Below are 14,052 nucleotides of genomic sequence, written 5' to 3'. Positions count from 1 at the left end.
GACAGACTTTAAGGAGAGCTATGTGGGATCAACTTGAGAAACTGAATTAGTAAGGTTATTATTACAATCAGGAAATATATAATCAAGGTACGGCAAGATATGCATACTGAAAGGTACTGTCCATATAAAAATACATAATTCATTGACAGAAAAAAGCACATGACACTTTAATACACACCTGCAACACAAAGTTACACATACACTTTGTATTGAGATATTTGAAAGAACCGATAAAATTGCAGACAGATAAAAATTTTTGATCAGTATAGATTAAAAGCTTAGATCAATTATATACATTTAAACTAAAGTCAAGTCATATCTTCACGTCAACAATAACCACAGAAGTTCAAAATGCATATAGGTATCATAATCAAACATCAGCATCACATCAAATCACTACGTAGATCATGAGTTCGCATTAAATTACTTGTTCAAAAAGTAGTGACTAACGTCTTTTTAAGTTAAAATAATCTAGACTTTGAAGTATGTAGATCAGACGTATTTAAAAATGAGTGAATACGTTATTTTAGATATATACAAATTATCTATAAGTTTAATAAAAGTTTCTAAAAGTAATATTTATCCCTGGTTAAGTATATTATATTTTATTTTAGCGTTTTATGACAATTTATTCATCTTGGGTAATGATTAAGTAGAAGCATTGAGCAGTGATTATTCAATTTCCTAGAACCTTATTATTTTAAAACACAAGGTTCTTCTGAAGACTGTATAAAATAAATAGAGTAGTTCGTCAACCGCCTCTTGAAAGCTTCGCTTTTAAAGAAAATAAGTATTCTAAGAGGAAAAGGAAAAAATCCTATTTTTAAGATTCTGTCATTTTGGTAGTTCATTATAGAGGGTGGCAACCAGAGGTTCCATGAAAACTACGAAACTTACTATATGTACCTATATTATATTAATAATAACATATTAAAACTTATAACCTATACCTAAAACTACATGATTGCCCCGATGTTAGGATAGCAATCCCATTCCATAGCTTGGGTGGTATCAGGAATCTTCTGGTTCATACGGCTTGGTGTTCGTTCACCAACGTTACTCGTAATCGGATATTTTATCCATACAACGATATTGCCCCGGCGATGTTCATTTATTTTTTAATATATTGCGCGTACGTAACAAGGTAATAAATTGTTATTAAAGGTTTTAAAATTTATTATGCTGCAATATAAATGACGCGAGAACTTAATATAGAGAAACAAATCCCGCGCTATTCAGACAGAAAGACTCAAATTGAAAAAAATGATAAAGTTTACTCCATTAATTTTCCAGTCCGTTCTCTAAATATAATGTTTTTTTTTTGTACATTTAGCATCTACTCCCTTTTGCAAAAACTCTAAGTTCTGCTCCCAAGTTATTCCGTCAAAAACTAATACGTAAAGTTATAAATATCAGACATAATAATAATTATAAATTAGTAGTATATAGTTACAGTTATATGTAGGTGGTTCTGTTTAGGTAAATGTTAAAAAATTCGAAGCATATATAATTATAAATACCAAAATAGATAAAATGTATACTAATACTAGATAAGATGTAAATTTTTTAAAATACTATCAAAGGGTTATCGCTTTTAATAATAGGATCCATTAGGAATGTAATTTATTAAAAGACGCGCTACATTCATAGTAAGTAAGTTATTAAGTCAATGCTTTAACACGTACAAGAGAAAAAATATGTTTTTAATGACAATTTTTAACACAAAATGCTGTTTTTATAGTACGTAACCGCAGAAAAAAGTCTAAAGCTATTAAATTAAACAGTAGTCTAAAACTAAAATTAATGATTTCAAAAGTAGGTTAGAATAATGAAAAAAAAAAAAACTAAATCTATTTTTATCACCATGTTTGTAGTTTAAGTTAAGATAAACATTAAACAATAATTCTGTTCTTGACTTTTGACCGTGCATTGTGCTGTTGATGGATTTTTTCTACAATCACATCAGAAGTTTCCGTGATTCCTGATAATGAATTTAGGTCATCTTAAGACTCTTCGTTTGTTTGTATGCCAATGTAATGTTTACAAGTGTCACGATGTCGGTGCATAGCGACAAGTGTGTAGACATTACATACGAGATACATATTAATATATACAATTGTATTGTAATTTATGGAATTTAAAGCCTCTATTATCTTACTATTCCTCAAATAAAAATTAAATAAGCTTTAAATTAAAATAGTTTTTTTTTGTTATTATTATTCTCTATTTAGCTTCAGTTTTCGGAAATCGGTGGTCTTAAGAAAATTTTACATATGACAAAATTGTTTCAGCTAGTTAAATTTTAGTTTGTTAAACAAAAATATATATTTCTACATATTAAAACTTGTTTCCGGAACGGAAGAACTTTTTTCATAGAAAAACTCTCAAACAAATATAGTTTATGGAGCTCAATTTTAACTTGATTGCTTTAGTTCATATTGTTTATATTTGGATATTAAAGATTTTTAGAATATTTCAATAGTCAATTTTATCATTTCATATGCAAGAGTAATAGTAACTTAATTTTAATCGTCACTTCAACCAAAAGCCTACTCTATATTTTTATTTAAAAACGAACTATATGTTAGAATTGTATTTTTCAATACCGAACTTTTATAAAGATGAAAAAGTTATATCTATTTAAAAAATAAAATCAATGATTTAAATTAAATATATGTTTACCAAGATCATATCCGATGTATAATATAAAGGAGTAAACTTTTTGGTTACATTAAAATTTGTATAACAATCATATGATTAGTTATCGATATGAATATTGGAGGTGTAATCTGTTAGGGGCCAATCAATCGCCATGCCCACGCCAATCACTCACTGATAATACGTCACAGTGATTAAAACATCTGAAAGAAAACCTGAATGATACATCATAAACATATTATTAGTATACATCATAACGAACGCATCGGCTGTCTCTTACGCTTATCTGTTTTGTATGAGAAGCGTCGACGTTATAAGAATTATTTTAAAATATATAACACTATTAGAATGTTTCACAGAACAGCAGCAATACGTTGCAAGAAACAAGTCATAAAAAATATAGTGTATTATTCTACGTCAAAGGTGAGTGAAATCAATTATTAGTTTTATATTAATATTAGGTGTTTTTAAATAATTTTTTCTTGTTATTCTAAAAGCTTGATATTATTTATGATAAAAGTATATTTTAAAATATTTTTTCACATTTTAGTTTAAAACGTGTCATTTTAATGTGCATTTAATTAAGAAAATATTATTTGCTAATCTTTGTGAAAGTAGGTCACGAACTGATGATAAGACAGTGCAAAAAAGTTTATATAATATTAATTATAGCTGAATAAAGAATTTTTGCACAAACTTATACAGCTTCAAGAAATATTTTAAGCAACAGACGCGTTAATTTTCAATTTTGATCAAGATATCCTTATAAAAAAACGAATTCTGAGAGTGAGATCAAAAGAGGTGTTCATATTAATTATATATAAAATTACATATAACAAAATCGTTCACGGGGTCAATTCTGTACATTGAAAATAAATGATAATAAATCCCTATAGCGTATTCCTAGAAGAAACGGATGCCAAAAATATGATTTTTGAAATTTTTTCTCTGTCTGTTGTACACTTATAACTTAAAAACTACTTTATAGCGGGAAAATGCGTCATTCTCATGGCAATATTTTAAACTACTTTGAACCAAAATTATGTAAAGTTACCGTTAAAAATTACCGAGGGACAAATCATGAGTTGTGTCGGTGTGGATCTGTGTACGCCCTGTTTTTCTCATGGACAGTTATGTGTAGCTTTATCTCGAGTGAGCAATGCAAGAAGCCTGTTTATACTCATTGAAACTGCTAATACGATTTCTAACATTGTTTAAGAAGAAATGTAGTGAGGTACATTTTCTACGCGAACAAAGTCGCGGGCACAGGTAGTTATACATAAAATTATCCATATTATTATTATAATATAAAAATTGTTCGAATTTAAATATCACATAACATGATAACAGTTTAATCAGCATAAAATTGTTTGTTAAAGATATTTCGTTGTTAGCAATCATTCAAAATAACTGAAATTTAAGCCCAGCTACTATGGAAACTATTTTATCGTGTGTATTGTTTTTGTAATCGCTAAAGTCTACGTGTAAGTAAATTATTCTTGGGCAAATATTGATCCAATTGCATCTATTGCTTTGACTTGATTTATGTTGATTTTGAAATAACAAAACCATATAAAGCTAGAAATTATTTGACGAACAACCTCTGTATTTTTAAGATTTATTACAAAATTTTAATTAAGTTACTTTTCGGCAACTGTAATTTTTTTTAATACAAATTTAATTTGAATGAAAACAAAAGCGTAAGTTATGGATTCGTTTTGCGGGTGCAAGCGCAATGATGTACCGCGCCTGGCTCGGAGCAGGAGAAGGTACGGGGGGGTTTTTAGTCAGTAGGAGTCTGACACTCCCTCCTGCCCCACCCAGGGCAAGAGGGGTCATTTGATGATTTTCCCCTTTAAAAATTATTGAATAAAGTTCTCATATAGATATCAAATTATTAATTAAGCTTTTTTTAAAACGGTAGCCTTAGTTCAAATCCTAATTTTTTAATTCCTAATTCCCTAATTAAAATCGTATCTTCTAAGCATCGTCGGGTTATCGCCATTAGAAGAGAAGATCAGTCAGTATGGGAGAGACGAGCCCCCTTTTCGCCTTCGAATGTCAACAGACTTGTTCGTAATGGCGTCAAAGTTATTGTACAGCCATCTAATCGTCGAGCTTATCCTATGCAGGTACCAAATATAAATCATTATATTAATTCTTGTCTATTAAATGGATTAAAAAAATATTTTAGCCTTAAAGGACAAAATGGCCACTACCTATTAAATATTCTGTAAATACATAAACAATTGAATTGTTTGTACGTATTGTATTTGATTTAAAATTTAAATAGTCTTACATAAACGCGGGAGCAATTATTCAAGAGGATATCAGCGAGGCGAGCGTAATATTTGGCGTCAAACAAACACCCGTAGATCTCTTGATACCAAACAAGACCTATTGCTTCTTCTCTCATACAATCAAGGCGCAGGAAGCAAACATGCCCATGTTGGACGCTATATTAGCTAAGGTAATTAAACAATAACACTTCTATACTATACTGATAGTGAGATTTTTAAACAAGTATTTAAGTTACGAAATTCAAATAATACAACTTCATGCAAATGTTACGAGAATATTCAACAACAATAAATGAAAACAGACGTTTAGGGCAATTATAATTATCACATAAATTTAATACGATGTTATTTATAAAACAGTAAATTTAGCTCAGTAGATATAAATAAGTCGCAACAAATCCTTCACTCAAATGATTCGCAATAACAAAACGATATTGTATTATCGTTTATCGTATATTCAGACTTAATTAATGTTATATCCAATGAATACCACGCAGCTATATTTATGTTCACAACAAAAAAAAAAAAAAACAGACCTCACACAATCCAATAGAATAAAAATCTTTTTTAAAAAAGGAATACTAATAATAATTTGAGAAGTTAATAAAGAAAAATTCTTGGAATAGTTTTCAAAAGTGTTAAATACATTATCTTCGTATAGGAAATTTTCATTCCGTACTATATGATTTTATAATTTAAAGATTTATCTCATTTAAATGAAGCTAAGTTTATTATTTCATAACCACATAAAACCGGCGTTTCGGGTTTTTAACAGCAACCGTGATCACGGGCGGATGAGATGATAGTGTTTTATTTCATTTTAAAAAAACATAGTTATAGGATCTGTTATGTGTTTCAGAACATCCGTCTTATAGATTACGAGAAACTGATGGACGATGCTGGTAACCGGGTTGTAGCGTTCGGTAAATACGCGGGTGTCGCGGGTATGATCAACATCCTACACGGGCTTGGACTACGACTGCTGGCTTTAGGACATCACACACCGTTCATGGTATAACTGTCAGGAAAATATAGTAATATTATCGGAAACTTGACATTCACAATACATATAGAATGGTTTAAATTTTCAGTCACAAGTTCGCACACTATTAAAGCATTAACGTAGGTTATTGAATGAAAAATGGGAAACGCTTTGTCTCTGTGGCGATGCAAATTTGAGCAAAACGTATTATCTTATATAATTTATTAGCATTTATTTATTATATATATGTGTAATTTAAAAGCTGGTATATGTTTTTTTATTAATGTTCCTATATAGCATATCGGACCAGCCCACAATTACCGAAACTCGATGATGGCTCGACAGGCTATAAGAGACGCTGGTTATGAGGTCGCCCTCGGAATGATGCCCAAATCATTGGGACCACTCACCTTCGTTTTCACTGGATCGGGGAACGTTTCACAGGTGATAAATTCCACATCAAATTAAAACCGACTCCGAAAAAGGTGGTTCTGTATTTCACCATTGGTATAGAACGTAGACTTAGTCAAAAAACTTCTAAGAGGCGCATGATTATACTCGTCACTTAATTATTTTCTTACTAAGACGATTTATTTCTTGTATATTATGTTTCCTTTGATTCACGTGTACTATTTATCAGGGAAAATTTTATTTTTAAGACATATCCAAAACACATTTTGTACCACTGACCCAGTCTAGGAAACGGAATTTTTCTTGATCGTAAACTTTTAATATATGGAAATGATAAGATAGTATTAATGTATAATCTTTGTCGTTGTAAGCAATACAATATTTAGCATTCATTTGTTTGTTTCACTTGTATTTGTTTTGTTTGTAGGGGAGTCAAGAGATATTTCAGGAGCTGCCCCACGAGTATGTCCCTCCAGAAATGTTGAGGAAGGTCGCTGAGCACGGCAGTAAGTGCAATACATCGATCAATTTGTTTTGAGTTATCGTGATATGTTTAATCTGTGACCACATTTATAATATCGCTAAGTACTAATTGATAGCGTCTGATAAAAAAATGTTTGTTTGAATATTTGTATCACTATAGTTGTTTTTCTTGAAATATATATATATTATTTATATTTTTATAGAATATTGTACGAATAAAAATCGATTACCCATCAATTTGATATTTACAGTTAGTTAAAGTTGGCTTCCTTAGACGTCTTATAAGAGCTAAATGAAGATAAATAAGAAAAAAATATTTTTCAATGCAAATTGTAAAGACGATAAGAATTTAAATGCTACATGTTATATCATATTGAAACACATTCATTCACTAGATGCTTTATTTTATGTTTGATTCTAAGATAGCTGCGAATAATTTTTTATAAATGAGGCAAAAAATCTTATAAGCAAATTCTAAATTGTGTATATAAACTTATGCTATTAAGATTTTAACTTTAAGGTTATTTTTTTTTGAATTCATAGGATTCATTGAGACTTCAAAACAAAGAATTTAATATTACATACATAATATGAACAAATTGTAACACTTAACACAAGTTTTGCCTCGTCACACTGTATACAAAGAGTTTTCCGTCTTTCAATCAATACACTACCTTAAAAATATAATGTGTATTGATTTATGAGTGAAAAACTATTAACTCTCATCGTCAGTGTGACGATTTAAACTTGCGGCACGCACACTGAATTGGGACTTATTCTTGTATTGTGTGTATCTTTTGTCGACGTATTTATGTGAATGAATCTTTTTGTAACGACGTCAAGTTATGCGGTTACGGTTATTTAACCAATATGAAAATATTGTTCGGTAACAATGATAGGTATTATTTTTGGTCAGGCCCAAATAAAATATACGGTTGTGAGGTGAGGAGACGCCATCATCTCGTCAGGAAGAACGGCGGCGGTTATGACCACGAGGAATATGAAGAACATCCTGAAAGATACATATCCGTTTTTGCACAAAAGGTACTATTTTATAACTCTTATAATAATTTTACTCTTAAGTTGAATGTATAATGAATAACATTATATATATATATACCTAAAATATAACAGAGTCAATTTCACATTGGCTGAATAAACTGTGGACTCTAATGAAGGCAGTAAATGAAGTTTTACGAGTACGTTAAGAGTCAAGGAAAATATTTATCTTAACTTATTTTAATCTATATAAGTTAATAAGAATAATTTAATTTGCTATTATCTATAGCGTCTGTAAAATTACGGAAAATTACAATTTATCGGAAAACACAGATAATATTTTTTTTTATAAGATTATTCTTTCTATGATATTATATATAAGATATCGAAATAATTCTCTATTTTAAGAATAAATATATCTATCCAATTCTGTATAATTGTGAAATCTAAGATTATCGGGAGTATTCATTAAAATGAAACTAATATTTTTTGTATTACTACGCGTTATTTTATTATTTTTAAAACTATATACTACCAACATTTCGGTTACTTGGCAGCAACCGCGATCACGGGCACACGAGATGTGAATATCTGACATTGAAACATCGGGAGTAGGTAGTTTTAAAAACAATAAAATAACGCGTAGTAATCCGAAAATATTAGTTTCAGCATAACTATTATATTCGTCTATTAGATAGCTCCATACACATCAGTTCTGTTGAACGGTATCTACTGGGCGGTGGACAGTCCCAAGCTCCTCACTATTCCTGATGCCAAGCACCTGCTGATGCCTTCACATACACCCTGGCTGCCGAAAAGCGTTGGAGCGCCGGCATTGCCACATCGGTGGGCTTAAAATAATGTTTTAGTAAACCCATATCCTTCATCAGGTTTGAATAGTCAAAGTTAAAACGAAGCGTTTAGTTTCCTGACAAAATTTTCGAAAATGATACTACCAAAATGTCTCGTAGAAAGGTTACTGAACTTGTTTTAAAGCAGAAATATATAAAGAATACGCTCTAATATAATTAAAGAGTCATTATAAATAATGACTCATAATAGTAACATAAGTTATAATCATAGATGAATGAACCTTACTCTGCTTACGCTTGCAATATTTAGAATAAATATTTTACCAATAGATAAAATTTCTCTTTGTATGTGATTAAATTTAAAACAACCAATCAAATGTCAAACAGACAAAATAAAATGTCAAGTATCGCACCGGCTTAAAATATTTTTTTGATTGTTTTTCTTAAACGAACTCATTATGAAGGTAATGTTGGTAAATATGTCCTCCACTTCCAGGATCATATTTGGCATCCATTTTAAAGTTATTTGAATAGAGAATCCAAACCAATGTTTATGTTGATTTACTTACATTAACTTTTTCTTTCTTCCTTATTTAATTTTATCATAGAGTATCAGCTATGTTTGCATATATGTTGAGAAAATAGTGATTACAAATCAAACTTCTATTTATTTTATAAACAGATACCGTGTTGTAAATTCCAGTGTATTTAGAATTATTTTCTCTAACAGAATGCTGGCCATTTGCGACATATCAGCGGATCCCGGCGGCTCTATCGAGTTCATGACAGATTGTACGACCATTGACACACCGTTCTGCCTCTACGACGCTGACAGAAACAAGGACACGAAGAGGTAACAAAAGAATACATTACCAACATTATAATATTATTAAATAGCGTGTACTGTGACTTCGCTTCCGTTAAAAAATATATTAAAACTGAATTTCGGATATAGCACATGCTTTTTGTCATTCCATATTACATTTCGATTACTCTACAGTAATTTTCTTCTCATCTGCATGTGATCATGGTTAAGGTATAAGTCGCTGATGTATTCGGACATTAATAAACCATATCAAAATATTCTGTTTGTATTAAAAACGTTAGTTTAAAACTTTTTTTATAGTTTCAAAGGTCCAGGTGTGCTGGTGTGTTCTATTGACAACATGCCGACACAGCTGCCTAGAGAATCAACAGATTTCTTCGGTGATCTCCTCTATCCGTACGCTGAAGATATCATGAGCTCCGATGCATCAAGACCTCTCGAAGAACACAAATTCTCATCCGTCGTACAAGGAGTAAGACCTTCATTATGTGAATTCGTAATCGTTACAGGAAGTTTCATTATTCTTAGAACTTCATTGGATATGTACTATTGATGAGCTTATGAAAACATTTTAGGCTATAATAACGAGCAACGGCAAGCTGACTCCCTCATACGAATACATTAACGAATTAAGAATGTCGAATATGTAAGTAAATATAAATCTACATTCACAATGATTAGCCAAAGGGTTAAGGACGAGAGTTAAAAATATTTAATCTGTGTATAAGCAAATAATGAACAAGGTCTTTATATATACTTATAGTTTAATATTCTTATATCAGATGTCACGGTAATATGTTTTAGCCGTTCCCGTCATAAGGTGGAACGTGACGACGAACAAACACCCGTAGTGATTCTGGGCAGTGGTTTAGTATCCGCTCCGGTAGTCGAGTATCTCGCTAGGGATAGCAAATTTGCAGTAACTGTCGGTCAGTACTAAATAAAGTCTATATATTATATATATGTGTATATATTCTTATCTTGTTATTGAGTTAAAACTACTTGGTATTATAGCATCGCAAGTAAAAGAGGAGGCGGATGAATTAGCACAGCGCTACGGGGTTAGTTCGGAGTATTTAGACGCGAGTGACGATCAGGCCTTGAAGAAGATAGCTTCAAGCAACAGGCTGGTGATATCGCTCCTGCCGTACGAGCTGCACGGGGCGGTGGCGCGCGCGTGCGTGAGTTCCCGCACACACATGGTCACAGCCTCGTATGTACGACCAGAGGTGCAGGAGGTGGATGAAGAGTAAGAGAGTATTTTATTATAACTACTTCATAAATGTTACAGACATTTTTTTTGACTGTTCGTCACGTTCTAGTGATGAGGCTAATGGTTACTTTCTTTATTATATAGCATTATCACATTTTAAAAAAGATATTATTCTCAACGACAAAGCAGTGAAAAGTCCTAATTAATATAGTTTTTTTGTCACCTTCTTTTTTTTTTAATTATCAGGCAGTAAAAATAATCTTAGCATCGAACCCTAGTTGCAAAAAAAAAAGGTTTAATTTGTTTTTATAGTGGATAATTAGTAATTGACTTTGAAAGTTTTATTGAGAAAGTTTTACGTTTGAAGTGCTAAAGAAGCTGGTATAACAATACTGAACGAGGTCGGACTTGACCCTGGTATTGACCACTTGTTGGCGCTGGAATGTATACACGACGTTCAAAACCATGGAGGAAGGATTGACTCTTTCGTGTCATATTGCGGAGGTATGTGTTTCGAAACAACTTATTACATATAATAAATAAAAATCCAGCTCGAATTTTATCGTAATATTTGTATATTCAAGGTCTTCCAGCCCCTGAATTCAGTGATAATGCACTTCGCTACAAATTCTCCTGGAACCCGAGAGGCGTTTTATTGAACACTATATCGGCAGCCAAATACCTTAGTCGAGGACAGGTTCTTATATACATATTATAATATGAGATATAATATATTTATACATGTATTTCTTCTATAATGTGATTGAAATGTCCGTGCTTAGGTCGTTGAGGTACTGAGTGGAGGAGAATTGATGTCAGTAGCAAGGGACTTAGACTTTCTGCCCGGGTTTGCGTTCGAGGGTTTCCCTAATCGGGATAGCACGAAATATTCATCATTATATGGAATAGACGACGCCCATACCATGTTCAGGGGAACTCTCAGATACAAAGGTATGTCTTGTAATAATAAAAACATTCAATATGCAGCTAGAGATACATTGAATACATTATATTCGCAGGTTTTGCTGAAACTATGAAGGCAATGCAGCTCTTCGGCTTCGTAGACCCGAACCCTCATCCATCCTTACACCCTGAGGGACCACAAATTACTTGGGTATAACAAACAATTTAGTCCGATGGAGTTAAATCAAGCCGTTCTTGTTGACAATATCCTCCACTTAATTTATTATGAAAAATATATATTTTTTCTGATTAGAAACCCTTAATATTTTATAGTAATTAGATACTATTTAATACAATCTTACGGACGGTTATTTAAGTTCAACAATCCTGAAGGGAGTTTTGATATAAGGGGCAATGAAAAATAGAGTGTATGATTAATAGCTATTTAGTATTTAGCCTTGTGCACGTCTTTTTGTAAAACCTGAATACAATTCAACCTTAATACCACTTTCAAGATTGACCCTTTTTTTTAATGGACTGTAAACTCATATTAAACACAATGATTACGATAATCTGATCTAGTGATGTATCTGCAGCGTCAGTTCGCCTGCGAGCTGCTGGGTCTAGTGGACCAGTCGATATTCTATGAGAATCTGAAGACTCGTCTGTCGGAGCGTCTCGGAAGCGTCGGGGCGTCGGCGTTAGAGTCGCTCGGTCTCCTCAGCGATGACCTCATTGTGAAGTGCGGCACACCACTAGACACGCTCAGCCTCTACCTCAGCAAGAGACTACAACTTGGTTAGATACTTATATCATTATATAATGAGATATAATACTTACGCGAGTATTCATTGAAATTAAACTAATATTTTCGGATATTACTCTCGATGTTTCGGTTGCTTTGCAGCGACCGTGATCACGGGCAGACGAGATCAATACAGTCACCATTAACTTCACTGTTGTTGATGAGCTTGTTTGTTATTACGATTCATCTTAGAAGATAATCAAATCTATAAAAAGTTCACACAAACAAGATCGTTGTAACCTTATCTATTGTTTTGAAATGTTACATTAAAAGGAGAGTCAGAGACGTTGAGGTTAACAACATTGGAAATATAACTGACAAACCACGAGTGTTCAGAAGTCAGAACCATAACTATTCATTGACAACTATCTACAATGTTAGCCCAATATAAGTTTTTACTAAAAATTGTCATAAATAAAATGGAAAAGACACGTTCGTCTAATCTTCTCAAAATCAAGATTGCTGGACAGTAAACGAATCGTAGCATAAAAATATAAATGTAAATATATCTTAAGTCATATCTGAAGATATAGTTTTGTTAAACAAAACCAGAGAAGGACGAAACGGATTTCGTGGTGCTGCGTCACGAGGTGGGGGTGACGTGGAGTGACGGACGCCGCGAGCGTCGTGAGGTCACCATGGCCGTGAGGGGAGACGTCGCCCAACACACCGCCATGGCGAGGACTGTCGGCCTGCCCACTGCCATAGCAGCCAAGATGGTACTTGATGGTAAGGGACACTATATAATTTTAAGAAAAAGATTGTTGTTTTATAATTAAATATCCGTCTCAACATGACGTAAATGTGTAGCCGAGTGTTAGTGTGTGCCCGCTAACTTAGTTAATTGTAATTTATCGGGTTGGTCGAAAAATATTTTAGTGAATAATATTCCAACTGGTTTTACTTTAAAATCACTTGAAAGAGAAAGAGAAACGTGTTAAACTCTAAATTGTTTGTTGCCTATTTCAATAGTCAAATACGGTACTGTTTACTCCACGTTTGTCAAACGATTAACAGGCATTTTCCTGTTTTCCATTCATAGATTTGCATTGATACTATCATATGAGAAGATTTATGATTGCGAACTGACATGACGCCGTTTTTATTTTGACGTTGAAACTTGTGTTTAGGTTACAGAATAAAGAATTTAATAATTATGTAGAATTTAAGATCTTTTTAAACTTGACAACTATGAATATGACGCAATATTTCTTTGATATTTAGGTGAGATTCAACAGCGTGGTGTGGTGCTACCCTTCGCCCCGGTCGTGTACAAATCATTATTGTCGAGATTACGCGCCGAGGGAATCACTGCTAAGGAAGTCATAAGACCTCTAAACTGATAATGAGCGTTCTAGGAATAATCAAACATTATTACATTACGTTTTTGTGATTAATTAAATCATTTTATTTATGCATGAAGAACTGATATTAAGTAAGTACTCATTGATGTAAATATATGAAATAAAATTTACGATTTTGTAATTTTGTTTTTGTCTTCCAAGTAGTTGCTATTTAATTATAAAAATATATTACATTATATGAACCATCACTCAAATTAACATACACCGATCTTATACAGCAATTATCTTCTTACAAGCACGTTATGAACTTTCTGAATTAATTTGATTATGTTAAAACTACGTCTGGCCTTCAACAA

At 32.2% G+C, this 14,052-nt stretch overlaps 1 protein-coding gene across 1 annotated transcript; it reads left to right on the top strand.

The window, feature by feature from the left end:
- The first annotated feature begins 2,894 nt into the window (after positions 1–2,894).
- Positions 2,895–13,877, top strand: LOC116768594 (alpha-aminoadipic semialdehyde synthase, mitochondrial). The gene is made up of 20 exons (XM_061525496.1): positions 2,895–3,081; positions 4,644–4,790; positions 4,952–5,128; positions 5,818–5,970; positions 6,238–6,384; positions 6,779–6,857; positions 7,751–7,878; positions 8,528–8,679; positions 9,376–9,498; positions 9,772–9,943; positions 10,047–10,117; positions 10,276–10,400; positions 10,486–10,720; positions 11,052–11,188; positions 11,269–11,381; positions 11,467–11,635; positions 11,704–11,798; positions 12,184–12,385; positions 12,945–13,121; positions 13,617–13,877. Exons 1-20 carry the CDS (start codon positions 3,007–3,009, stop codon positions 13,733–13,735), a joined length of 2,796 nt encoding a protein of 931 aa, XP_061381480.1. The 5' UTR covers positions 2,895–3,006; the 3' UTR covers positions 13,736–13,877.
- Positions 13,878–14,052: the final 175 nt, after the last annotated feature.

The sequence above is a fragment of the Danaus plexippus genome, chromosome 4 (genome assembly GCF_018135715.1).
Source record: "Danaus plexippus chromosome 4, MEX_DaPlex, whole genome shotgun sequence".
In the NCBI taxonomy this organism is placed as follows: domain Eukaryota; kingdom Metazoa; phylum Arthropoda; class Insecta; order Lepidoptera; family Nymphalidae; genus Danaus; species Danaus plexippus.
The sequence above is the reverse complement of the archived record's forward strand: the minus strand, read 5'-3'. Positions and strand labels throughout refer to the sequence as shown.